The sequence below is a fragment of the Micromys minutus genome, assembly GCF_963924665.1.
Source record: "Micromys minutus genome assembly, chromosome: 2".
Classification (NCBI taxonomy): domain Eukaryota; kingdom Metazoa; phylum Chordata; class Mammalia; order Rodentia; family Muridae; genus Micromys; species Micromys minutus.
Genome location: NC_137971.1, coordinates 89,965,059 through 89,992,785, shown reverse-complemented (window position 1 = coordinate 89,992,785; position 27,727 = coordinate 89,965,059). Strand labels below are relative to the sequence as shown.

Here is a 27,727-nt window from a genome sequence, read left to right as displayed (position 1 = left end):
CAATAAAACTTGTTGAAGTTAGTAGGGAGGTGAAAAGAAAAGGAGTTAAGGCTTCTGGTTTATTTGAAAGAGGCATTATATCATAGACTAAGAGACTTTAGGTCTGGGCTAGTGGGGAAGATGTAAGGAGGTATCTGAGCTATCAATCACTGTGGGTATAGATGTCAGTGATCTGTCAAGGGATGATAAGAAAATGACGAGTAAAAACCAAAGCTGGAACAGTGTAGATCACCAGCATCTCCATTATCAGAGAAGGAGGCCAGTTAGTATGGTCAAAGGGGGTACACACTGAGGGAAAGGATGAATGGGAAACTGATGGAAAAGCAAACACTAGGTTCACAGAAGCTAGGTGTTTGTGAATGTCTGGAAGCTGAAATTAAAACCTGAATGTTGCTTTAGTGTAGCCAAGAAGGGTGAAATAAAATGTAAATTTATAAATAATTTATAAAAAAAAATCAATGAGGCAAAAATTGTAATTTTTTTACAATTTTAATTACAAATTAAAAATTTGTAATGATCTATTTATTTTGTTGAGGAATTTTGCCAATGAAAACATATTTAAAACACTTTTAAGCTTTCAAATTTTAACTTTCTTTAGAACAGTTATAAAGACTGTCGCCAACCTGTTCTTAAACAAGAATACCCAAAAAACAAACACTGAGAAGTATATAACTGGATAAAATGTCAGGGAGACCATTGCACTTCAGTGCCAGGGGAGATTAAACGACTAGCACAAAGGTCTCATTTCAGTGAAGGAAAAGGTGAACTGGAAGAGAAACAGAGCGCACAGTGAGTGCGGAGGATGGGACTGCTGGTGTCAGTAACGAAGACTGAACCTTCCTGCCCTGCTTTCACATCTCCTGCTGGAAGGAAGGAGAGATGGGGTCGGGGTGAGACAAAAGATGCTGGCTATAGCGTCTTGTTGAGGATCTTGAAGGAGAAGTTTGGAGACCTGAGTTCGATGGCGCACAGTAGGGTTGGGAGTCGAGTCCTACTCACAGCATTTGGGGGTTAGGGAGAAGCTATCTGCAGCAGGCAATAGTTAAGAGTTCAGCAGGGCTTTCATCGAGGAATAACAAGAAAGCGAGCCTTCCCTTATAGCACAGGGAACAGTTCTGCTTTCTTGTCGGGGCAGGAAAGGGTCAAGGGTTGAGTAAGGTCTTCAGTAGGGCTGGGAAGTTGGGTGTTCCCCAACCTGTCACAGGATCCCAGCCAGGACCAGAGCAGAAACCCTGACCTTCCACTTCTTCATTCAGACAGGACTCATGGCAGCCATGGGTTACCTGGGAGGAGATGGTGGCATCAGATCTGGGCCTGCTGGTACTGGTACTTTTAGTCTGCACCTTATTTATATTCACAGAGGCAATCCCATATAGCAAAAGTGCCCCAAGTTCACCGTAACCCTTCTCATATCCTATGACAACATCCACCCTCTTTTCTCCAATACTTACATCAAAAAGTCCTGCCCCATGCTGCTGATAGAGCCTGGGATTGAGAAAGCCAAGAGGGGGGTGGCCATTGAGGATTCTGTGCTCATTTATCAGGGATAAAATTCCCCCAAACACTGGAGTAGAGGCCTGCAAGATGAAGATGCAAGAACAGGTAAGGGTTTTAGAGGGATCAGACTTCCGAGGGATGATGCTTGCAAAGACCAGAAAGAAGTCTCTAAGATGATTCTCACCGAAGTTCCAGATACCCACGGAATGGGGACCATGTTGCTGACCACCCAGTAGCCATCCGAAAGCGCAGCAACATCTGGGTAGGCACGACCACTGACATTGAAGTAACTAGATGGTGGCAGATGAGAGCTAGACTTCAAGAACTGGGCTACTGCTTCCTCCTGAAGGACAGTTCTGAGTGTGAGTATTGGCCAGTAGCCTGCTCAGCAAACTGCTGGGCTGAGGACAGTCCCTCCCCTGAATCCCTACCCTCAACCTCCATATATCCATATGAATATCCACAAACCTGGTATGAAGGCTGTGGGAAAACGTTGCTGAAGCCTCCACCACTGATATAGTCAACTACTTCATCTGTGACGAGGAAAGGATTCTTGAAGGAGGTTCCTCCTACTGTAGTGACATAGGGGCTAAGGAGAAAACAGTATTCAGATAGTGAGTGTACTGGCTGACTGGTTTTGTGTGTCAACCAGATACAAAGTAAAGTCATCAGAGACAAAGGAGGCTCAGTTGAGGAAATGCCTCCATGAGATTCAGCTCCACGAGGACATTTTCTTAGTGATCAATGAGGGAGGGTCCAGCCCACTGTGGATGGTGACATCCCTGGGCTGGTGGTTCTGGGTTCTATAAGAGGGCAGGCTGAGCAAGCCAGGGCCTCTTCATCAGCTTCTGCTTCCAGATTCCAGCCCTGCTTGAGTTTCTTTCCTGACTTCCTCCAGTGATGGGTTGTGATCTGGAAGTGTAAGTCAAATAAATCTTTCACTTCCCAACTTGCTTTTTTTTGTCATGGTGTTTTTTCAAAGCAATAACACTCCCACTAAGATAATGGGTAATCTCCGAGATGTGTGGAGGTGGGTGGGTATGGTCTGGGCCTCACTGGAAAATGGAGTAAGACTATGGAAGCCTGCATATGGAGTTTACTGATAGACTGGAAGCCTTCCAGACATGGCTGGAGTTAATTGTGTATACTTCTCTACATGAAAAACAAACAAACAAACAAACAAATCCTAACAACTAAGGAAATGCCTAGCAACTAAGGAAAAGAAACGACATATTCTGCTCTCACAGCCTGGGATATACAGGAAGAAAAGGGAAGGGAGCACAGCAACCACAACAGGCAATGCTGAAGGCTGAGCCATAGCAGCTTCTGGTGGCATCAAAGTCACAAGTGAAAGAATGGGGTACTTTACCTAGAAGCAGGGAAGCTAGGACGGAACTTGTGTTTTCCGGAGACAGACCAACACCCAGCTCCAGTGTCACCTGGGAAAGACATACTAAATATTCAGATTAGTTGGAAAGAGCTTGGGGTGTATGTAGTCTTATATATACTAAAGAATGCATATGCTACCTCAGAGTTTTCAGGTCATGCTAATAGATCCTGTTAAGACTCTGAGTTCCTATTGTGAGTCAGAAACCAGGCTGAAGGGTCAGTTGGGGGTAAAGCCTGCTGCTTGGGTAGTGGGAAGGCTTAAATTTATGACAGAAGGTTACCTGAGGCAAAAAGGAGGGTGAGACCCCGAGCAGCAGCCTTCATGAACTCAGTGTTGACTCTCTGGATGTAGACACTGCTGAGGGAGTCTTCATCGTCCCCGTAACTCACAGTGTGCACATGTGGCAAGGATGACTCATTGCTAAGCAGCAGGAGCCATTGTAAGAAAGGCTCCTGTGCCTCATGGCGGCCTGAATTGTTTTAAAAGAAGGGATACGAGTGGTCACTGGATGGTTGCTAGAATCTCCCATCAGCCCATGGCATCCCCTTAATGAAATCAAGCACGGATCAACAGTCTACTCCAACCCACTTTCCCATCCCCCAACTAATTCTCTTAGCAATACCAGGGCTACTGTAGACCCAAGTGGAGATATTGGCACCAGCACTCATCAGGTATTCCACATCCAGACTGGCCTCGATCCCAGCTCGGCCTCGCCCCTGCTTTCCAACCACTCTTGCTACCGAGGCCTGGTGTGCAAAGTTGCCACCGAACAGGCGCATGAACTCAGTCAGATCCGAGTTATGGAAGTACTGTTCCAGGAACTGTGGACACATTCGTATCAGAAATGGTGGATCAGGGAGTGGGGCCCAGGGTATGAAGCACTAAAGATATACTGAGGAGGTTGTGATGACCTCAGGGCTTTGCATGGCTCACCTGGGCACAGGCCTGGCTATTGTTGGTGGTGCCAGAGCCCACATCTTGGGCTGTCAGGTTGTACCGCTGACGGAGCACAGATGGAGTCACTCCCAGGTGCAGGCCAACAGTTCCTACTCCTTGTGGACCTGGACGCTGTCTTAGAGATGATGAAGGGGGAAAACGGTGCAGCCCTCCCACTGTGGAAAGGGGTCAGGCTTAAGGAGGTCTTACAGACACTACCACCCACTTCACTACTGGAGACACCCCATGCCTCTTGTGGCAGCTAAACTTCTTCAGCCTCCCCCAACCTCCTCCAACCCCATTGGGTTTACCAAAGTCCACATGAGGGGCCAAGGCCTCAGGGAGCTGGTAGGGATGTGGGGACCTTATAACACGGGTCTTTGCAGGTCCCCCTACATAGCGATGAAACTCAGCCCCAGGGAGCAGCAGCTCAGCCTGCCTGGAAGTAAGAAAACAGAGACCATGGAGAGGAGCAGTAGAGGTGGCCTGAGCCCCACTTACCAGCCAGTCACCATCTTCGTATGCATGAGCTATACCCACAGGCTCTCAGCAAGCTTTAAACTCCCCAACCTGGGGGTATTTTGTCTCCTTGGTGGGAAGTAGGTTCTATGGGGCAATCATTACTTCTCACCGGACACTCAGCCAGCAAGTCAGAAAGTCCTGGGTGGTCACTGAATGGCAGTTCCGGGCTCCAGCTGCTGAGAGCCACTTTTGGACAGTGCGGAGGGTCAGTGGTGATGGCTGGACCAGCTCAGCAACATCCTCTAGGGTTAGGTACTTTCCTGCAGGGATTCAGAAGAGGATCTTGTCTTCATCTGAGGCTTTCCTGGGTTGTCTGTTTGGACCTCAGTCAGAAGACATCAAAAACGTCTCAAGGAGGACTGTGTAGGTGCTGGGCATATTGAGAGTCAAAGGGAAGGAAAGGCTGAAGAGACATGAAATGTCATGGCCAGGAAATGTGCACAGCGCGGATTGCCCGTCAGAAAAATTCAAGAAGGTTAATAAACTTTAAATGTCCTATTTTAAGCTTATCTTCAAAAAGATTTTCCCAAACTTTTGGAGCCAATTATACAGAACCTTCTGATTTATCTCAGCTCTTCATACTTGCTGATTTTAAACAACACAACGGTGAGTCATTCTTTCCTGCATGTGAGGAGCTTCTTGGGTGATCTGAGGATGCCCCTCCCCCTCCACTCCCCCCCCCCCCACACATCCTTGTCTCACCACACAGGATTTTAAAGGGGGGGTGGGGGGGAGGTTGGAGAATTCAATCCAGCCTGACCATCATAGAGAATGCTCTAGAACAGAGTGGGGAGTGCTCTGGGGAGTGGGGTGAAGGAGAGGACACTTCAAACCAGCCGGGGTGCTGGGCAGTGGTCCAGGAAAGAGAATAAACAACTGAGTTGGTAGCAAGGGAGATGGCCAGAGTGGGTCAATCCAAAGACAGTCTAGGACTTGAACCAGCAGCAGAGGAGGGTGTGGGAGTAGCCATGATAGCAGAGGAAGGACCATGATTTGATGATCACGTAGTCACACTAAGTGCTCTTTCTCCATTTGCTAGCTGGTCAGCAGAAGACAACATTTCAATCTAGATCTAATCATAAGTCATATGCTCTTAAAAACATCTTCCCCACCCCCACCACCTTACTGGGACTCGAACCTAGGGTTTTACATGTGCTCCATGAGCACCCTATCAATGAGCTAGCTAACTTTTTTTTTTAAATCTTGACAATCTTGCTACACTGCCCAGGCAGACCTTGGATTCAACATCCTTCCTATTTCAGCCTAAATAGCTAAGATTTTTACCTCATGTTACTGGGACTTGATTTGTTCTTAGTTTTAAGACTGGAGAACTCAGGTGGAAATTATATAAATGTGGCAGTCACCTGCCATATTTGTCTGTCACACCAGAAACATGACCCTACATGATGTGCACCAGCCAGTGCCTGCCTGATTCTGCCTCCCACTTCCTGCCCCCACGTCTGATAGGCACCATATCGAGGAGAGCTGGGATCCGACACAGCCTGTACCAGCTCCGCAAGTCTTTCCAGGTTCTGCTGTTTCAGCGCAAAAGTGAGACTCAGCTCTTCCTCGGGATCCACACGGCCCAGGGACACCCAGCCAGGAGGCAGCCTACGGGGTCAGGGACATGATTTGGTTAGGCCACAGATGGGAAATCCAGATCATGGAAAGTTTGGGATTAAGAACTGAGACTTCGGGTGCAATCCTAGGTGCAGGCAAGGATCACAGGAGGTAAACGACAAGAGCTTAAGCCGAGAAGGTGTTGAATAAGTACAGCGTGGTTACAAGGGGCAGGTGAGGACGAGGAAAGCTAGGACCAAGCATCTGCAGACACAGGTATGGAGAAGGAATCTGTAGTACTAAATCAACTCACATCCACCGCTGGTCCGGCTCAGGGCTGTGAGTGCATTTGCCGGCGATGACGAAAGCAAGGAGCCCCAGGAGGCTGCAGGGACAGCAGGTAGGGTTCATCAAGAGCCGAACCCTCACTCCCTCACTGCGTCCCCCCCTACAACATGTAATCCCTCTAATGTAATCCCCTTCAGCTCCCTCCCCACCTCAATTTCTCACCCGGCTTGGAGTCCCATTTTGGCTTTCAGGCTGATCTGTAGTCATGTGATAAGTCACATGAGCACCATTGGGCACCTCCCCCATCTTCCTGCCTAGTAACTAGTGACGTTGCTGCGTCCTCCCTCCCAAATGAGACTGAGTTGCTGGGGCTGCTACTAGAATTCTACGCTGTGTTGAGCATCTAAGCCCAGGGCTTCTCCTCATCTGCTGCCCAAGGGCTCTGAAGCCCATAGGTATGGACTACTCTCCTGGCTGTGCAATAGAAAAACAAACTCTCAGAGCCTAGGTTTCTAAAGTTTAAAATTCACTGACTTGTTATATAAAAGCAATGTGCCCCATACTTGAGAGTGAAAATGGACACTGCAATAAAGCAAGCAAAGGAAGCCTAGACTGACCTGGCAAAGACTCAGCTAGTGCGAGCTCTTATGAATGTGGACATTTCATGGTTCCAAGGTGGGTGTGCGTGGAGGGGAGTAGGGTTGGGAATTTCTTCACTTACCTGCTCTTAACAATCACCACATCTTATTCCAGACCCTCAGGCTTAGGACCCTAGACTGCTTCCTACTCAGCCAGTCTCTGCTGGAAATGACCGCAGCTCAAGTCCCACCCACATTAAAGGGAAAAGCTGCAGAGAGCTCCCAATGCCAACCCTACTCCCAGTGTTCTGATGGGCACCCTCCCTCTGGGCCTCGTGGCTGCTGTGCCAGATATCCACAGCGCTATGCCAGTGACTTCTGGTTTCCCTGACAGAACAGAGCCAGAGGCTGGATACAAACTGCAGTTTATTAAGGCTCCAGAGTGAGAATTGGCACTTGTTCTGGGCAGGGGCAGGGATGTCAGAAGAACCCGAGAGTAGGGCCCAAACATGTTGGAGGGACCTCCCCCATCCCCCTACCCCCCAATAAATAAAGTCTCAGCTCCATCGCAGGGTGCTGGCGCAGGGCAGGAAGTCTTGGCTGAAGAGAACCCAAGGCTGTTGCCTCATTCTTATTTCTCTCCACACTGGATACGGCCACATGTCAGCGACCAACAGGCCCTCTGTGGTCCTAGTGCTGAGGGGACTGTGGAGAAATGTGGGACCTGTCCCAACTATAAGAGTTTGGGGTGGAGAGCTGGGGACTGGTGGTGGCCTCCCCACAGCCAGTCATGGTCCGAGGCTGCCCAGGGCAGGCTGAGAATGGGGCCTGCTTTGGGGACACTGGACGTGTCCCAGGTCGGGGCCCAGTTAGGGCCACAGCTAGATGCGCAGCTCTGTGTCATCAGGAGGCTCCAGGCCCGACTCTGTGCTGAGTGCTGAAGCTGAGGGGCCCTGGGCTACCCCGAATGGTGAGACAACGGGAGATCGAGCAGCCAAAGGAGACAGGGAGGGTGAGAAGCTGGGGGACATGGCAGCTGAGGAGAGGGAGCCTTCATGGCTGATAGGGGAGCGGTGAGAGGCTGGGGGGAAGATGGCCCGGGCTGCAGCTGTGCTTGCAGGCTTTGGGGGAACAGACTTGGCTCCTGGGTGGGCCACAGCAGTGATGAGGGGTGGCGGGTCAATACGGGGAGCGGGAGGACATGGTCGAGCTTCATCCTTGAGCCGAGCGATCTCTGTGAAGACACTGGCCAGAGGCTGGAACTGAGGGCACCAGCTCAACAGGTAGTCCCAGTTATAGCTGCCACGGAGCTCTTCCTCACCAGCCACAATGGCCGTAAGTGCCCCAGCTACACATGGCTTCCCATCTGCTGGGAAGCCATAGTCCCCAGTGGGTGCAGGGCTTAGGCCGCAGCCCCCCAGGAAGGCTGTAGCGGTGGCTGGAGGCCCCTCCTCTCTGTATAGAGTGGCTCCTGCACCTGGCAGCAGCAACCCTGCCTTTCTGCCCTTGTACCACGTATCAGGGGCAGGAGGCTCACAGGATGTGTCACTCAGTCCATCTGCATCCTGCTGGATGCCCGAGTCAGGGCCTCTGGCAGCCAGGGACGAAGCCACACTGGCCACACGGGGAAACTCGTTGATCATGCGGATCTCATCATCCTCTGCAGCTTCTGCTGAGCCTCGGCCACTTGAATGTGAAGGGTCCAGGGAGCCACCACGAGGGTAGGGACCTCCAGCTCCTGGTCCACCATAGCTGGGGAGAGTCTGGTGATACAGATGTTCAGAAGGTGGTGGACTGGGGGGTTCCCGACCCAGTTTCTGTAAAGAGCTACTGGCTATGGGTGCTGTCTGCGACATCGGGCCAGGGGCTGCTTCAGCCTTGCGGTTTCGTGCCCGAACAAGGCCCAGGACCAGAGCTGCCAAGGCAAGTACCACCACAACTCCCAAAGAGGCTGCCACAGCCCCAACCAATAGCAAGTTGAGGTCAGGTGCCAGGCCTAGAGCAGTGTGGGTAATATCCACAGTCACAGGCACTGTGGCACTCCGGGATCCAGGCAGAGGCCCTCTCGCTACTACCTCCAGCCTTAACTCTCGAGGTGCTTCACGCCGGGTCCGGCCCCCACCCCCAGAGGTGGTCGTTCCACTCCCTGGTGCCCGGCTGTCCACTCGCAAGTACAAAGCACCCGTTGTCTGGTTGATACCAAAATAGGGGGAAGAGGTAGCCAGAGAATAGAGCACCAGACCATCGGCACCTCCATCCTCGTCTGTGGCCTGAACATGACCCAGACTGTGGCCACGCTGGGCACCTTCTGGCACTTGGAAATGGAAAGATGGAGCCAGAAATACAGGGTCATATTCATCTTCTCCAGTAATCAGCACTGACACTGTGACAGAAGCTGAGAGATTCCCAGCATCAGCAGCACCCACTAGTAGACGGAAGCTTCCTGTGTGCTCATAGTCGAAAGGTACCCGCGCCCGCAATTCCCCTGTTGAGCTGTTCAGTGAAAATGCCTCACGACCCTCGGGCCCTGGCACTGCCTCCAACAGACTATATCGGAGTCTACCAAAAGTCCCAGCATCCCCATCGATTGCATGTAGTGTGGTCACAAGAGTGCCCGGAGGCTGATTCTCAGCAAGGCTAGTACTGAGCAGACTCAATGGGAAGGCTGGACCATGGTCATTCACATCCTGGACCTCAACTGTCACTGGTACCAGAGCAAAGTGTGTTCCAGCAGGGTCAGCTGCCTGCACCACAAGCTGGTGTTGAGCCTGGGTTTCACAGTCCAGAGGGCGGGCCAGCCTCAGATCACCTGAGTTCTCATCCAGCTCAAAGACACCCAAAGGGTCCCCTGAGCTAAGGGTGAAATGCACAAGGCCATGAGGTCCAGGGTCAGCATCAGAGGCCTCCACATGCAATAGCTCAGCTCCAACAGGCATGTCCTCAGGTACTGTCACACGGTAGGATGCACGAGTAAAGACAGGTGGGTTGTCATTGACATCCAGTACAGTGACAGTCACTGGCACGACTGAACTACGAGGTGGCTGTCCCCGATCAGCTGCAGCCACAGTTAAATTATACTGTGTCAGGCTTTCAAAGTCTAGAGGCTCAAGCAACACTAGACAGCCCAAAGCTTGGGGACCTGGCCCAACACCGTCCCCGACCTCAGCCAGACGGGGTTCCAGCTGGAAAACTCGGCCCCGATTGCCGCTGATGATGCTGTAGTCCACAGTCGCATGAGTTCGGCTTCCATCAGCATCTGTGGCTTCCAGGGTGAGCAGAGTGGAGCCAGGGGGCAAATCTTCAGACACAGAAACACGGTAGTGTGGCAGCGTGAAGCTCGGGGCATGGTCATTCTGGTCCTTCAGCTGCACGTGCACCGTGGCCTGCGATGTCCGGCCTGGAGTCCCATGGTCTCGTACTTCCAGCACCACATCTACCACTCCTGGCCCCTCATGGCCCAAGGCCATGGCTCCTACTGTTGTGAACAGAGTTCCTAAGACGAGAAGGGGAGGGAAAGAGACAAGCATTCAGTAATGTCACTGTGCTAACAAGAGCTATTCTCCAGGGTCTAGACAATGGCTTTGGAGTCAGACTCCTAGGGACAGCCCACGTGCTGGGACAGCATGCAGTGCCCTCAGGCATTCAAAGATCAGGAAACAACGTCTAGACCTACAGTCAGGAGGGACCTTTGAAAATTAAAGATAGGGTGGAGTAGATGCCCTCGCTGGGTCAGAGATCAACCATAAAGGGGTTAGATTATGGGGAAGACATACCATTGTTAGGGTCGACCCTGAAGCCCTCAGCAGGAGAAGCCAGATGGTAGGACATGTGACCATTGGCACCTGAGTCTCTGTCGGTGGCAGAGACAGAGAGGATGGCGCTGCCAGGAGGGGTGTGCTCCAACATCGTTACCTGAGGAGTAACAGAAAGCATTCACAGCCAAGCTTCCCAGCTGCCCTACTGTCCCCCTTAGCCTCTGAGCTGGAGCTTGGCCCCATGGATTGTGCTTGGTGTCCAGCTTAGAAACACACTCCTCTGCACTGGAGTAAGAACTGCCCGCCCCCTCCCTTCTCACCACTGGATGCAGAACTTGGATGCGGTTTCAGGACCTGGAAAGCCGACCTAAAATGGGACACTCACTCTCCACCCATTCCAAGATTAGTCCTAACACCCAGCCCAGTCTAACCACTTCTACCTCTGTCCTATTGTTCCAACGGGAAGAAACCCATACCCAGGTATGGGGACATCCAGACAGGGCAGGTACCTGGTAGAGGCTCTGTGAGAAGATAGGTACATTGTCATTGACATCTTCTACAAGCACTGTGAGGTTGGCATGGCCCTCGTGAGACCCATCGTGTGCCAGCAGCTGTAGGTGGTAGTGACCACACTGCTCAAAGTCCAGGGGGCCCGTGAGAGAGACACGTCCTCCATAGCGGCCGATACTGAAGGGATCTTGAGGCCCAGATGGGCTCAGCACATACCATAGCTCTGGTCCAGAGTCCACATCATTCCCAGTCACCTGTGCAATCTCTGAGCCCAACAGTGCATCTGCAAAACACAAGGGCAAGGTGACTGCAGAATTAACCTCATCACGGAAGCCCTTTGTATTTCTTGTTTTATTCAACCCTTACCTTCTGACACTCGGAGCTCCCAGGGCTGGGGGATGGTGGGGTGATTGTCATTGGTATCGATGACCATCACTGTCAGGGTAGCTGAGCCCACCAGTGCTGGGCTTCCTCTGTCTGTGGCCATCAGTACCAGCCTAGACACAGAGTATACATAGTAAGGGAGCACTGTCTAGAAATAGGGGTGAACCCTGGGAAGTGCAAGGATTCAGGACAAAGCTTCACATCGGAGGGATTCAAGGTGTGGCCTGGGGAGTGAGAGAAACCCAAGACAGGGCTTGAATACAGACAGACTTGGGGTCTTGGACCCACGGGTGCCAGATCTCACCGTGTTTCAGCCCATATTTCCCTGTCCAGGATGGCTGTGGTGGTGATAGTGCCTGTGGCTGGGTCTACATGGAACAAGCCGCGTACTGGCTGGGATGCAGCCAGACTGTAGGAGATCTGTCCTCCAGAGCCTTGATCCAGGTCATCTGCCTCCACCTGGTGGTGTAGAAGATTGCTAGCCCTGGCTTGGCCACAAAGAAGTCTGACCAGCCCTGTCCCTTATTTTCCCATCACACCCCACACCTGCAGCAGGGGCCCTTCCAAGGGTCGGGACTCTGGCAGAAAAGCCACATAATGAGGCCGCAGGAAACGGGGAGCATTGTCATTGGCATCTTGAAGGGTCAGCGTCAGCACCGAGAAAGCAAAGGCTCCTCCACTCTCCGCCTGTAGCACCAGTCGTAGCCGAGGGCTTGTCTCAAAGTCAAGTCCCTCTGCTGACCGAACTGTGATGGCTCCTGGGGGAGAGGGGCTGCATCAGTGACAGCTCCTTTCCTTGTTCCGGAGCCTCTTCCTCTAAGGCCAACTCCTCCCACCAAAAACTCCCCTTGCCCAGAGAACCTACTCCCCCAGGGATCTTTTCCCCTCTCTCTTCCTGTTTCTTACCTGTGCTAGGTTGGATGGAGAATATCCCTCTCTCATTCCCACTGAGAATGCTATAGGTAATTGGTCCATTCGAGCCTCCTGAATGGACAGCCTTTGGGGAGATAACTGGAGTCCCTGTAGGGAAGGCAAGAGAGGAAATGTGGTATTGGCTGGACCATGGTCACTACATTTTCAGTGATTAACCCCATGCCTTCCAGGGGTTCAGATCTGACACACAGAACCAGGGACCCACCTGGTGGTGCATTTTCACGGAGCACAGCCTCATTACTAGCTCTGGGAAAGCGGGGTCCACGCTCAGGCTCTCCCTGTATCCCAACAATGACCACTCCAGTGGCAGAGCGAGCCGGGCGGCCAAGATCAGTAGCTACGACAAAGAGGACACGATCCCGGGGTCCAAGAGTCGAAGGGGATCGAGCCACACGGATTTCACCAGTGTAAGAGTCCACGGTGGTGCCGGGTGGAGGTGTGCCTGCCAGCCGGTAAAGAATGGAGGCATTGGCACCAGCATCTCGATCTTCAGCTCGCAGTGTGGCCAGAGCCAGAGTTGGTTTATTGAGGCTAGGACCTGGGCGGGGTAGGCGGAGGCGCAGAGGACTGGTGGGGAAAGCAGGTGCGTGATCATTGACATCTCGCACCATGACGGTGATTGGTACCGTGGTGCTCAGAGGCCCAGCAGCCGCACCATCCACCGCAGTCACGGAAAAGGCGTAGCTGGCGCAGTGTTCTCTGTCCAAGGCTGTAGCTGTGCTCAGTTCCCCAGAGGTAGGCTCCAGCAGGAAGGCCCCTGCTGTACCTGCACCCAGGTAGTACATCACACGGCCATTGTCCCCATCATCCGGGTCGTGAGCCTGCAGTTGCAGCAGTAGGGTCCCTACAGGTGCATCCTCGGGTACCTCCACAGAATAGGAAGGCACAGGAAAGGCTGGTGCATGATCATTGGCATCCAGCACTGTCACTGTCACAAGCAAAGTCGCACTGAGGGCTGGCTGGCCTCCATCTCTGGCCTCTATCTGTAGCTGGAATGCTGGCTCTACCTCCCGGTCTAGTGGCCTCATGGTGCTAAATTCCCCAGAAGTAAGATCCAGGGCGAAGGCTCCTGAAGGGTCCCCATCTGCAGAGAATATGAACACACAGGCATGTGCATGTTAGCCCATGGGTGGGAGTGCTTCGTGGATAATGACAGGGAACAAGCAATAGAAGGAAGCTGGAAGAAAAGAAACCCAAAGATAAAAAGAAAACAGAAACATCAAGGGCAAAGAAAGACACTTAATAAAACACACAAGATGTGATTTTGCGGCCCCCGAGTCCCTTGGACCACACACACACACACACACACACACACACACACATATATGATCAAAGTGTTTTCCTAAAGCACTGTGTAGTCTTTTCACTCTCATTTCACAAATGTAAAGTGGGATTTTTGGCTGCTGTATGACACTGTTACTTGATTGACAGAACTTGTATCTGTGCACTGTGCTTTCCAGAATATTCTAGATACAAAAAAAAAAATAAGTGTATTATCAGAAATTGAGCTCACGTTGGCTACCTCCAGTAACACTTAAGATCACTGCAACCTCAATACTATTCAGCAATTTGTTTGAAATCCTAACATTTTTCTGCGCCTATTCAGAAATAGCAAGTGATGCCCTTAATTGTTCCTTCACAGTATTCAATATCTTGGTAAGTTTTAATATGAAACACAGCAACTATTGATCCTTAACATGTTACATAAGAACCTCTTAGGGTTCTCAAAACTTAAGAGTGTAGCTGGGTTAGTGATATAATCCCAGATACTCTGGAGCCTGAAATTAGACCATCTAAATTCAAGACCAGCCTGAGCAACATAGTTGAGATGCCATTACAATGCACAAAGTTGTAAGAGTCTCTGAGACCAAAAAAGTTTAAGGATAACTGACCGTGTGGTATATAAGGAATGTAAGATATAAGAATAAAATAGATAATAATATAAGAATAAAAGGAATATAAGAATAGAACATATAAGAAAAGGAATAGGGTTAAAAAAAATAGGTGTAGAGAAAGAAACACCGGAAGAGGTGCCTCAAATACACTGCTGTGCAGGAAAGAGACACAGGAATGTTGACAAAAACTGGCCAGGGCCAAGAAGCAGCAAGAACCAGGCAAGTAGGTGCTGCCAAGTGCTCTTGTGACACTGGACGCCTCTCACCAAGGATGCGGTACTGTAGCTGTCCGTTGAGTCCCCCATCTGGATCAGAGGCTCGTAGTGTGGTAAGGGTTTGGGGTTCCTGGCCTTCAGGCACTTCCAGGGAGAGGTGGGTGTTCCCAAAAGTTGGAGTATGGTCATTCTCATCTTCCACAGTCACTCGCACGGTGACGTGACTTAACAGGGGTGGCAAGCCTCTGTCCCGGGCATAAACTGTGGAGAAACAAAGCCATCAAAATGTACCCTACCTGGTGCCATGGAGAAACCCATGTTTACACATGTTTACCAGGTGCACGTAGGAAACAGAAAACATCCATCTCACAGCAGACCTTGGGGCACCTACATGGACATACACGACACATGCCAGGAAACATTCTTCCCTTTCTATGTCTCATGTTGTCTACACGCATTATACAGCTTCAGTTGGAGGTGATGTGACAGGAAAGACAATAGATTAGGTATTGAAGCCTGCTCTCCAGTCTCAGCCCTCCCTCCTACTTCCAAAGCCCGTTAATTTGAGCAAGCCGCTTGACCTCTCTGCTAATGTCAATAAGCGCCTCTGCTGAGTGGCTGTGGCATAATTTGGAGGTATATAGAGAAGGCTTGACGGTGACAGTATGCACTGGGAAACTAGTGTGGGCAGGCTAAGGAGTTAGTCCTTCCTACAGCCTACCTTGATGCTCCCAAAATGTAACAGGAGCTGTGTTGTATACAAAGCCCCTAACTTTTGGAGATCCTGTCAGTGTACCTGTCAAGTTGATCTCCTCCTGCTCCTCCCGGTCCAGAGCCCTCAGAGTCGTGAGAACTCCAGTGTTTGGGTCCAGAGAGAAGCTGTCGCCAGAGACACCCCCATAAGTCACTTGCCCATTGGCCCCTGAGGAGAGGCAGCATGGAGGACAATCAGAGGGTAAATATACTTTTTTATTCCCTCACTCCATCCCTCTCACAATTCACTCCCAACTCCATCCCTCCCAAACTTCATCCCCACAGGTCTTACCAAGGTCAGGGTCAGTTGCCTTTAGAGTGAGCAGAGACGTGCCAGGAGGACTGTTCTCACGAAGGATGACGTTGTACTCCTGCTGAGGGAAAGCAGGTGCCTCGTCGTTGACATCAACAACACTGACAGTCAGGAGCTGAGTGGATGAACGTGGTGGCGAGCCATGGTCCAAGGCCACCACTGTCAGTACATGCTCAGCCCTCTGTTCACGGTCCAAGGGCCGAACCACGGACAGCGCTCCTAGGACGCAGTAAGGTGGTTGGAAGCCTGCTTCAGCTTTCCTTGAACTTTAAGACCCTCCACGCCTCCCCATCCCCGGCCCTACTCTCACCAGTGGTTGCATGGAGTCTGAAGTGGCCGTCCCCTCCAGCCACAAGGCGATAGGACACGCGGGCAGCCTCCCCCAGGTCTGGATCGCGAGCTACCACGTGCAGCGCCGCGGGCCCAGGCGGCTGATCTTCTGGGAGACGCACCCGTGATGGGGAGGCGAAGACCGGGGCGTTGTCATTTTCATCCGTGACAAAGACACGCGCCGAAACGCGCGTTGCCCTGCGGCGGCTGGCATTGACTGGCCGATCTGTGGCTTCCACGAGCAGCAACAGTTCGGGTGTGGTCTCCCGATCCAGACCACGAGGAGCGCTCAGCGCCCCGGTGCGCGCGTCCAAGCGTAGGGCTGGCACCCGGGGCTCCTGCCTCAGCAGGCGGTATCGCACGTCACTGTTGGGACCTGGACCATCCGCGTCCGAAGCACGGAAAGTATACAGCGTGGCGCCGGGCTCAGGGTTCTCAGGTAGAGCCAGTGCCAGGGGGTCGCGGGCAAAAGCGGGCGCGTGCTCGTTCTCGTCCTGCACGCGCACCTGCACTCTTAACAGTCGCGCGCCTGCGCCTCCCGGCCCCTCGGCACGCACGGTAAGCGCGCGCCAGGCCGGCCCAGCCTCGAAGTCCAAGAGACGCGCCAAGTACAGGCGACCTGTGGCTGAGTCCAACGCGAAGGTGCCCTCGGGGTCTGCGCCACCAACCAGAGTATAGGTAAGTACACCCATACTAGCTGGCTCCTGGGGGGCCACCGAACCTAACAGGGATCCAGGTCGAAGCCCCTCAGTTGCTGTAACTGTCAGTACAACAGGCACTGTTGCTGCTGAGTCAGCTTCTATGACATCTGGTGACTCCACCATACGAGTCGAGGGAAGTACCTATTGCATACCAGAGCAGGGAAACGGAATCAGAAGGATCCGTGTAAAAAGCGTGTCTGTGCTGGTTTCTTGGGTAGTAGGGAAGGGTGGTCAGGGTGGATTGACCAAGAGAGTTGAAGGAGGAGACCCAAAGGGCCAGACGGGGGGGGGGGGGGGTACGGGGCTCTCTAGGAAAGGCAGTCATACCTGAACAACTAGTTGGAGGCTGGCACTTCGAGGGGGGCTGCCCTGGTCGTGAGCGCTAAGAGTTAGCACGTAGTGAGGTCTCTCAGCTCTAACCAGGGATGCTGCAGTGTGCAGCTCCCCAGTGTGAGGATGCAGAGAGAAGAGCTCAGAGCCAGGACCTGAGGACAAGCAGAGCAAAGATGAGGTTTTGGCAGACAGAGCAAGGCAGGCCGTGAGAGCTCTGATCACTCCCAGGCTCCCTCCTTCCCGCCCCCGTACCAGTTAGAGTGTATAGGACGGTCCCATTCTCCCCCTCATCTGGATCTTTGGCCTGCAGAGTAGTCACCAGTGTTCCCGGAGGCACTCGGTCTGGTACCTGTGGGAACACAACTCACTTAAAGTTGTCTTCTTCCAACACTTAAAATAGCCCAGAATTGGCTTTCATCCACCTATACATAGGTACAATTTTTCCCCCTTATGCCTTATACCTGTTCTAGGAGGTGGTCTCTCTTACCTATACTCACAGCTTAATGGAGAGACCCCTCCCATCTCTCTTACACGTCTTCAGAACACGGTCCTGGTGCTTTACATACCTGTATAGGGAGACCCCCACCAGCAGCCCCTGAAGCCTGCAGGAAGGTGGGACTGTTGTCATTGAGGTCAAGCACCGCGACATGCACGGTGCCTGTGGCACTTCTAGGGGGACTGCCTCCATCCTGCACTTGCACCAGGAGCTGGAAGCTGCTCTGCTGTTCTCGATCCAGGGTTTGCAGTGTAGTCACTTCTCCTGGAAGTGAAGATGGAGGCTGTGATGGGCTGTTTGAAGATGCAGAGCCTGGGAACTAGCTGTAGCTAGGAAATGTGGGCAAGTACCAAGGCTGAATGCCATGCTGAATCCTGACCCTTATAGCCAACATCTGGGCCAGGGACCCTGTCTGGGTATTTGCCAGTTTGAAGATGAGGCTCTGAGGTCTAAGTGCTTACCAGTCTGGGGGTGGATGCGGAAGGCCTTGCTGTCTTCCGAAAGCTGTTGAAGGCTGTAGGTCAGACGCCCATTAGAACCCGAGTCTCTGTCAGTGGCAAAGACTCGGCCTACACTGGTCCCTGAGGGTTGGTTCTCTGCTACAGCCAGAAAGGTGGGCTCTTCAGACAAGCGGGGACTGTGTTCATTTTGGTTGAGGATAATGACCCTCACTGTGGCTGTGCCTGTTTGTTGCCCCAATTCAGCTTTGGAACCCGATACAGCCAACACCTTCAGTGTGTATAACTCCTGGGACTCACGGTCTAATGCTGCCCGTACCCACAGCCACCCACTCTGTGACTCCAGGCCAAACGGGTTACTGGCTCCATCTGCTGCAAGATGGTAAGTGACAGGGCTCCCATCTGGTGCCTGGGCCTGCACTTGCAGGATCTGAGTTCCAGTGGTAGTGCCCAAGGGCAAGTCCACACGGTAGGTAGGGCTGTCAAATCGTGGAGCCAACCCATGGATTCCCAAATCCTGTATCACCACACGAAGTCGAAAATGGCTGGTGCGTGGTGGGGAGCCTCCATCCTGAGCCTCTACCTCCAACTCATGGGCTGGTCCCCCTGGAGGCCCCAGAGGTCCCGTGAGCCGGACGTGGCCCGTGGCAGGGTCCACAGAGAACAATCCATCACCTCCAGCACGTAGACTAAAGGTGATTCGACTGTTAGCTCCTGAGTCAGGATCTAGAGCTCGCAGCATATAGACGGGAGTCCCTGGAGCAGTGTTTTGTGGCAACAATACAGTGTCCTCAGGTGCAGGGAAGGCAGGAGAGTTATCATTCACGTCATCCAGCAGCACACGGATCCGAGCCACAGCAAACACTGGGGGAATTCCACTGCCTGCTCGAACTTCCAGCTCTACGACAGGTCCCAGAAGCTCCCGGTCCAGAGGATGAAGTGTTTTTAATAGCCCTGAGGGTGAATCTAGGGAGAAAAGCCCTCGGGGATCCCCACCTGATAGGGTGAGGGTCACAGGCCCTAAGCGACCTAAGGAGAAAGAGAAAAAGATTAGGAAAGAGGTAGAAGTCACTTGTTAATCCCCAGAAGAGCGGGTCCCACATTCATGCTTCACAGAGTATTTGGAAAGGAGGCAGGTGTTGGCAGGGAAACCGGTTTGCATTAGGGTGACGCCACGCTGTTTTGTATTAGAGCTCCCTGTGGTACACTGTTCTAGGGTCACCCTGAGATAGTCCTGGAAGACTGTATTGGGCTATCTGATGATACCTGGTGGGTTATGTGCCTGGACTTTGCCCACACTGGTGCCTGGTGCCACATCCTCTGGCACTGAAAAAACATACTGTAGTTGCTCAAATATAGGTGGTGTGGGGGTTCCAGGCACAATGCTGACGTTGACTCGGGCAGTGGGTTCTGCTTTCAGACCACCTCCATCCTGAGCCCCGATCTCCAGTTGCACCACAGAATTAGACCGTCTGCCTAAGGGCCAGGCCACTGTCAACAGCCCTGGAGAAGGAAGAGAAGCAAAAGTAGGTGAAGGAAGAATAGGGGAAAGTCTTGGAAAGAGAAGGCAATATATTATTAAGGTAGATGGGACGAGGAGGCTGGTATCAGGTCCTGGTGATAGGGGGATCCTCACCTGAGTGTGCATCCAGTGCAAACAGTGGCGGACTGTTGCCAGCCAGGATGTGGTAGGAGAGTCGCCCATGCGGTCCTTGGTCAGGGTCGTGGGCATGTACCCTCAGCACAGCTGTGCCTGGGGTGCTCTGAGCACTCAGACTGGCGGCATACTCCCGTGGGTAAAACTCGGGCGGGTTGTCATTCTCGTCAGCCACAAACACCTTCACGTACACCATAGACTTGAGGCCTCCCTGATGGGACACGTAGCCATGAGTCAGTAGACTAACTTAGGTGAGAATTCTTCCCCAATCTCCTTAGCCAAGGTCTGTTTACTTACCCCATCGATAGCTGTCACCGTGAAGTCAAAGCTTGAAGGTCCCTGGTCACGGTCCAGGGTCCGGGTGGTACACACATCACCACTGTGGGCATCAATGCGGAATGGAGGAGATCCAGAAGCTCCGAGCCCAGCACCCAAGGAATAGGAGAGGAGGCCAAATGGACCACTGTCAGCATCTGTGGCTGTTACCTGGGGAGAGGCTGGGGTAAGTGATGCCTCCTATTGCTGGTCAGAAAAGTAAGGGCTAAATGGGGAAGCACGGAGGACTAGAACCTGAACCAGAATCCAACTCCAAGCCAGATCCCACCACTTAGGTTCCCGTGAGGCACTGGTTACAATTGTTGTTTTGTTAAATAGCAAATAAGACCCTGCCAAGGCTGAACCTTGGAAACAGCTCTTTACTGTGGCTGTGGGCCCAGGTATCCCAGGAGACAGACTTTCTTCTGCATGAATCCCTGTGGGCAGCAGCACAGCTTCAGTCAGTCATTAATGGGTAAGCTTATTTCATGTGTGTTTGAAGGCACTTTAATATATAGTGTTGACTCATTAGCATTGCCTTCCCAGACATAATACAGTAAAGATGCAGCCATGGGACACTTGGATACTATAACTCATGTCTGACCAAAGCTCATCCGAACATGCATTTTATTCTAAAAGGTACATCACAGCCTTCTACTGCATGAAGTAAAACGCTACTGTTCTACTTGGGGACTGATTTGGACGACAAAAATCACTAGTAAAAAGCACAAGCGTGCAACGAAAAGTGTCACCAAACTTGAACTCAAGTTCACTTGGTCACAGGATGAGAAATGAGACAGGAAGCAAAATGTCACCTGCCTGAGCCTCCAGGGAGGGACCTACATGTTAGGTGACTCGTCTCTACGTGTGTCTGGGTTTACAAACACATTATTCAGAGAGTAGTGAACCTGCATATAACGAGGACTAAGTACAAAGTCGAGTGCTGAGGGTTGTTCCCAACTGTCCTACTCAGCTCAAGCAGAGAATTGGTTGATGAACAGTTGCTAAAGTTGACATTTTTTTTTTAATGGTAGGTGCTCCTTTGTTATTCCTCTTTAAAGACTGATTTATTTATTTTATGTATGTGAGTGAATGTTGCTCTCTTCAGACACACCAGAAGATGGGATTGGATCCCATAATTGGATGATTGTGAGCCACCATGTGGTTGCTGGAAATTTGAACCCAGGACCTCTGGAAGAGCAGTCAGTGCTCTTAGCCTCTGAGCCATCTCTCCAGCCCTGGGGGTGGGGTGTTGTTTTAAGATGGGGATCTCACTATGCAGCTCAGGCTGGCCTTAAACTCAGGATCCTCCTATCTCACCCAGCTACGTGTGGGATTGCAAGTTCCCCCCCGATCAACCCCAGCATCTGCTCTTCACAGAGTGTTCATTACACTGTTGAATCCCATCACTACAGGGCCTGTTCTGTGATTTCTGGATGTGACTTGTGCACTTTAGCCTAGGGATGCTGTACAAGTTCTGTGCATATTTGTACATTGAATGAATAGGCATCGGATCACCCTGCTTTGTAACAAAACTTTCTTTCACGCTAAGTTTTACACACTGCGTGCACACTAGGCCCTCCATAGTGGCTAGCTGGTGGCTGACTGCTGCAGGCAGTGACAAAGTGCTCTTTGTGGGCAGAGTGACCTCAGGGTCATGATATGCTGCAGGAGGAAGCTACAGAGTTCCCCTTCTCAGCCAGAAAATGTACTCAGAAAGAAAGCTGGCCAAGGATTTCTGATTGTTGCCCAGGCCCTGACAGAAATGATCTGTGCCATTGTTTATCCTCCTGAGAGACATTAAGACCCTGCCATGGCTGAGCCCTGGAAACAGCTCCTGCTCCAGCTCTTTCCAGTGGCTGTGGGCCCGGATATCCCAGGAAACGAACTTCCCTCTTGCGTCTGTCCCCACAGGCAGCTGCAGCTACCTTCAGGAGCTGTCAAACACCGCTGCCCCCCACCCCCGCCCCCAGAGTCTGTTGCAGGAAGAAAGCAGTAAGCAGCAGTCGTGAGAGGGCAGTTGTCAGGAAGTGCCCCCCCCAAAAGGCTCAGGGTCATTGACTGAAAATGACCAAGGTAAAGTAAATTTCCTGAACCCCTGCTCAGAGGTTTCTTGGTAAATGCAGACTGTTTTCAGTGGGTTCTCATCTCTGTCTCCCGTGCTCCCACACCGTTAGAAGTCTCATTGCTTCTCCTATTTGCACTTGATCCTTACAGAAGTACTATTTCAAGGACACAAGAGAGACAGACCCTTTTTTTCTATGAGCCTTCCTACCAGACTCTAAACTTACCTTACGGCCCCATCCTGACACCTTCCCTCATGTGCCTCCCATTTTGGTATCTTGCTACTATAACAATCTGCTTCTCCTCCTTACTGCGCCCCCCATGGCCCTTCTTCACTTACTGTCCTCTGGCTGCTTTTGTTCATCCTGTTCCCTGGACCGTTTCCTTGGCCTTTTTTTTTCTTTCATCCTTTCCCAGCCTCAGGAACTGTATCTAATAAGCTTTGAGCTTAGGGGACCATTCTCCTAGGCTGAAAACTTGTACATCCAGATGCCTGTTCAACATCTATACCTGGATGTCCCACAGTGACATTAAATCTTAACTGTCCAACACTAAACCCATGATCCTTTCAAACCTGCCGACTGTGACTGTTCCATCTACTTACTTAAGCCAGAAGTTAGTTTTTCCTTTTCCTTGCCTGGAATATCAATCAGCCTGGGATTCAATAAGTCTTTATTATCACCCCTATATTGAGTGTGTCTCCATCTGAGCCATCTCTCCCTTGGACTATTCTGGTTCTCTTCTTATAAATGTCTGACCCTCCAACCCATACTTCTGACATTTTAGGCTAGATTGCTTCCCCCCCCCCACCTTTTTAATGCTGGATGCTACTGTGTGCATTACATCATGGTTAACAGCATCTCTGGCCTCTACCTACTGGATGCTGGAAGCATTTCATCACTTCTAACAACACACAATGTCTAACTATTGCTTAATGTCTCCTCTGGAAGGTAAAATGGCCCCCAGCTGTAAACCACTAGCCTATACTGACAACCAATTGAGAGATAAATTTGATCATATTCCTCCTATACTAAAAAAAGCCAAAAAAAAAAAAAAAAAAAATTCAGGGCTGGAGAAATGGCTCGATGCTTAGCACTGGCTGTTCTTCCAGAGGACCTGGGTTCAGTTCCCAGCACCCACATGGCAGCTCACAACTGTCTGTAGCTCCAGTTCCAGTGCATTCAACACCCTCACACAGATGTCCATGTGGTAAAAACACCAATTCACATAAATAGATAGATAGATAGATAGATAGATAGATAGATAGTAGATAGATAAGATGATAGATAGATAGATAGATAGATAGATAGATAGATAGATAGATGATTGATAGATAGATAAATGGCTTCAATGCTTTACATAGGGAAAAGCTTGCCTGGCTTGTTGTGGGCTTTAACTGGCCTCCTGTACAGCCTCACTCCAGCAATACTGAACTACCCGGAGCCCCTTAAACAAGTCAGGCTCTCTCACACCTCTGTATATGTCACCTAGTCTAAGGCCTTTTACCTGTCTGATCATCCCCCGAACTTTCTCTTATCCTCTGGGTCTCAATTAAAAAGTCCCTGTGCTTTGGGAAAGCTTCCATACTGCCTATTACCCCATTATGGAAGCTTTCTTTCTGCAATGTGCTATTTCTTTGCAAACTAAGGCTTATTCCAACTTGCATTTGTTCATTACTGCATTCTGTATCCCTAATACAGCAACATGTAGTGGATGTTTAATAAATGGACATTGCATAAATCAAACGTTAAGACTTTGTAGCAGTTATGAACTCCCAGTGGTCATTTTTGTCTTTCCTTCATTGTTCCTAACAGCAAAACCTTTAGGAAACCACCTGGAGAGTTGCTCTTTTGCTTCGGGAACTAGCCGGGAGAGGAAAGGCTTGGAAGCAATCATCCACTGGTTCTGGCCAAGAGAGTGCACACATGTAAGAGTGGGTGGTGGAGCCAGACAGCAGAAGCAGGCAAATATCCAGAATCTCACCAGAAGGCAAGAGACCAGCCAGACCCAGGCACTAGCCTAGAAGTCTGGGCCAGCAGGCAGCCCCAGAGAAGATGCTCCAGTCTCTGATGAGAACTTCCTGTCCCCAGCCTTCTCTATTGCAGCTATACTTTGTGGGGTCGCCAAAGCCATCTTTCCAAAAGACAGGCTGGCCTTCCTATGATTTTAAAGAGAAGCCAAAGCTTGCGATCTAGCCTGTTAACTATTTTGCTTTCTCTCCCAGAAACTCTTTTTCATCTCCATAACTGAGACCAACCTGAACGATGATGTAGTGTTAACATCATGGTGTTATTCAGACAGCTTTCTGTAGGCCAGGTGTCTCTGTCCACATCTAGCAAAGCATCATTACTTCTTCGGGGCTGCCAAAGCACTTCATGTGTCACTCCCTATCTAGACTGAGTCCTGCCCGAGAACGGAAATATCTGTTCCCCCTGTTCTCTGCCCTGAGCACGTTGCTGGGCTTACAGCGCTGAGGAATGGTCTATCACCCACACATCCATCCCTTCACCCTTAAAGTCAGTTAGCTACTTTAAAACCAAAAGCAAACAAATACACTAATCATGCTCTTCCTGACTCAAAGTTCAAAGGCCTCCTTTATTTTCTGAGTAAAGCCCTAACACATGGTGGCCAAAGATTTCTGCAATATGTCCTCAGACTGCATCCTTAGGTTCTCAACAACTCCTTGTCCCCTGCAAAGTCCTCCCTCTCTGCACACTAGGATCTTACTAGATTGATCTTATCCTTGTCCCACCAAGGCTCCTGTCCAATGGAAGGGATGGAGGTTTCTTTCAGCAGAGCTTAGCACTGGACTAAGCATAGAGTGAACGTTCCATAAATGCTGGCCCATCCCTTGTGAAACAGGAGCCATGTGGGTGTCCAAAAACTCCATCTCTGCAGTTTAGAGACTTTGCAGAGTCTTCCTTTTGTTTTCTGACACTTTTCTTCCATATCCTATCTTAGTTTCTTCAACTGCCAAGATTACGAGCCTCAACTCTTGCTCCCTACCCCCATCTTCTCACTACATAACCTGCACGGACGTTGGAGCTCACAGAACAGGGCCAAACCCTTCGGCTGAAGTTGCTGTCGACACTTGAAAAACTAGGCTGCTGCCCTGGAGTGCCCTGTGACCTTCAGACCTACTGCTGCCCACAGTACCATGGGCAGGGCCTACCCACCTGCAGGAAACAGGTTCCAGGCTGGGTACCTTCGGGCAGTGAGGCATTGTAGAAAGTCCTCTGGAACTGGGGCTCATTGTCATTCACGTCCTGTAAGGCCACACTGACTGTGGCAGAGGAGACTAAAGGGGGCAGGCCCCCGTCTGTGGCCACCACGGTAAGCTGCGGCTGAGGTTCGAGTTCATAGTCCAGTGTGGCGGCTGTGGTGATGATGCCCGACGTAGGATCAATGGAGAACCAGTGAGTGTGAGTTCCAGGAGCCAGACTATAGGTGACCTGACCATTGGTGCCCTGGTCAGGATCCCGAGCAGTCACCCGTACCACAAAGCTGCCAGGCAATGCAACTTCGGGCAGAGGCTCAGGTCGGTAGAGCTGGCGGTCAAAAGCAGGTGCATTGTCATTGACATCGGTCACATGTAACACAAAAGCAGCTTCGGCCCGAAGTGGGGGTGAGCCCGAATCCGTGGCTGTGACCCGCAAGTTATAGACATCTCTCTCCTCCCGATCCAGCCTCCGAGCCACACACACTAAATAGATGACGCTGTCCTGGGTGCTCAGGGCAAAGTGGCCCTCTCCACCTTCCAGGGACACGTTGACATGGGCAAAGTCACCATCATCCGGATCTGACACAGAGATTCGAGCAACAAGCTGTCCAGGTGGGGCAGCCTCAGACACTCGGGGGGAGCCATCAGCACTCAGGAAGATGACAGTCATGGACGGCTGATTGTCATTGGCATCTCGCACATGCACTGTCACAAAAGCTGAACCCAGCTCTGGGTGAGCCCCACCATCCCGTGCCTGCACCACCAGTTCATGAACTCGCCTTTGTTCAAAGTCCAGTGGGCGCTCCAGCTTCAGAAACCCTGTGTGAGCATCAATGGAGAAGGGTCCGTCACCTTCACTCTGTCTCCTGTTGATCTCATAAGTCACAGCCCCGTTTGCGCCAGCATCAGCATCAGATGCGAACACTTGCAAGACCGGACTTCCAGGGGCTAGACTCTCAGATACCACAGCATGGTATCGGCTTTGATTGAAGGCTGGGGCGTGGTCATTGATATCCAGAAGAGTCACATCTAGCAGGGCCTGGGCTCTCCGTGGGGGTGAGCCACCATCATAGGCCTCGAGCTGCAACATGTAGTGTGAGCGGTTCTCCCGGTCCAGTTCCCCAGCAATTACCAGCTCGGGCACTGGAGTTCCACCAGGACCAGGGCGTGTCTCCAGCCGAAAGGCCTCTCCAGCCCCATCACCAGATAGCGCATACCCTTGGGTTCCTAGGCGGCCGGCGTCTGCATCACGAGCAGGCTCGAGTGGGTAGCGTGTACCAAGAGCTGTATGTTCAGGAATCTGCAGGGCAGCCCGAGCCTGAGGGAAAGCTGGTGCGTGGTCATTGATATCAGCTACTCTCACTGTAACTTCCACAGTGGCACCATCGGGAGTGACTGCAGTGAAGCGGTAACGGTCTCTCTGCTCTCGGTCCAGGACTCGAGCTGTACGGACCACCCCACTGTGCTCATCAATAGCGAGGTCTGTGCCTACGCCACTGCCCTCCTGAGCAGAGATGAAGTACATGGGAGGAGGCTCTGTGCCTGGTGGAAGCCCTGCACTGATGTCTCCAATCAGTGTGCCTGCTGGCTGTTCCTCATCTATCTGTAGGTCCAGGTTCCCAGCCTGACCCCAGGTTCCTGGCACTGTAGCCCCTAACAGCACCAGCAACGGTAACAGAGTCCTGAGGCTCTTCATGCCAGGGTGGGAGAGTGCAACACCCAGCTCCTTCTGCATGGCAGGACCGGTCCTGCTGAAACTCTAGCTCCACACCAGACTCCTAGCCCAGTTTGATTTCAGGGTTTGGATTGGATCCAACTTGGGTTCTAGCTGCAGTTCAGGCTCCCTGACCTAAGAGAAAAGCAGAAGGAAAAGGTCATTATAAGGGGAGGATTAAGAGGCCAGAGGGACTGGAAATTAGACCACACCAAATCTCAGACATGCACAACAACAGCAGGGGCTTGAGTGGCAGCTCATCCATTTCTACCCCTCCTTGGGAATCTGCATTTCAGGACTCCCCCGAGTCTCCTCTAGTCTGCCCCCTGGCAAGGCACGAACTTCGTCTCTAAGCAGATTATTCCATCCCCTATTTTACGGGACTAAATGCCTACAAACTTTCCCTTTCTATTTCTGAACTTAAAATGGCTGGCCCGTGCTTACGTTTTTCTTTGCGCCGAGGACTAATACTCCCTTTCTAGCCTCAATAGCCATGGATGTGGTAACCAGGCTTGAAATGTCAATCCTTTAGAGCTTCTACCAGAATTTAAATACCCAGTGTTCCGTAGCCCTATGTCTCTCTCTAATCTACAAGACCTAAGTGCCAACTACAAACAACAGATAAAGGGAACAGCTCCTGGTTTCACAGAGCTCATAACCGGGATTGAACACTTAGTGACAAACACGATAGGGCTATGAAGATGTCCTGGAAGCAGGAGAGGAGGGAAAGGACTTGACATGCTCACGGAGCACTGTTCTGAGAAACTAACATTCAAGTCCCAGAGCCAAACAATTAGTAGCTATTAGCTACACAATGGTGGGCAGAGATGAGGGATATGGGAAGAAGAATTCTGGAAGAATTAACAGAATTTGGAAGAGTTTACAGTCCACACTAGAAGAAGGACTGAGA

At 51.3% G+C, this 27,727-nt stretch overlaps 2 protein-coding genes across 2 annotated transcripts; both read right to left on the bottom strand.

Moving 5' to 3' along the window:
* Window positions 1-416: 416 nt before the first annotated feature.
* TPP1 (tripeptidyl peptidase 1) lies at window positions 417-6,449 on the bottom strand. Its single transcript, XM_080911737.1, has 13 exons — window positions 6,416-6,449; window positions 6,219-6,290; window positions 5,817-5,956; window positions 4,455-4,605; window positions 4,135-4,262; window positions 3,821-3,999; window positions 3,510-3,708; window positions 3,168-3,356; window positions 2,867-2,936; window positions 1,966-2,086; window positions 1,682-1,840; window positions 1,452-1,577; window positions 417-1,283 (listed from the first exon to the last, which is right to left on the bottom strand). The coding sequence occupies exons 1-13, from the start codon at window positions 6,430-6,432 to the stop codon at window positions 1,143-1,145; spliced, it is 1,692 nt and encodes a 563-aa protein (XP_080767863.1). The 5' UTR covers window positions 6,433-6,449; the 3' UTR covers window positions 417-1,142.
* A 779-nt stretch (window positions 6,450-7,228) lies between these two features.
* DCHS1 (dachsous cadherin-related 1) lies at window positions 7,229-26,838 on the bottom strand (the record flags this gene model as incomplete). Its single annotated transcript, XM_080913123.1, has 20 exons — window positions 7,229-10,264; window positions 10,545-10,683; window positions 11,036-11,319; window positions 11,403-11,533; window positions 11,725-11,879; window positions 11,967-12,178; window positions 12,327-12,440; window positions 12,559-13,437; window positions 14,515-14,724; window positions 15,260-15,385; window positions 15,509-15,748; window positions 15,840-16,701; window positions 16,888-17,045; window positions 17,146-17,242; window positions 17,460-17,653; window positions 17,851-18,876; window positions 19,114-19,350; window positions 19,484-19,715; window positions 19,802-19,990; window positions 25,060-26,838. The coding sequence occupies 20 exons, from the start codon at window positions 26,836-26,838 to the stop codon at window positions 7,653-7,655; spliced, it is 9,876 nt and encodes a 3,291-aa protein (XP_080769249.1). The 3' UTR covers window positions 7,229-7,652.
* Between the last annotated feature and the right edge of the window lie 889 nt (window positions 26,839-27,727).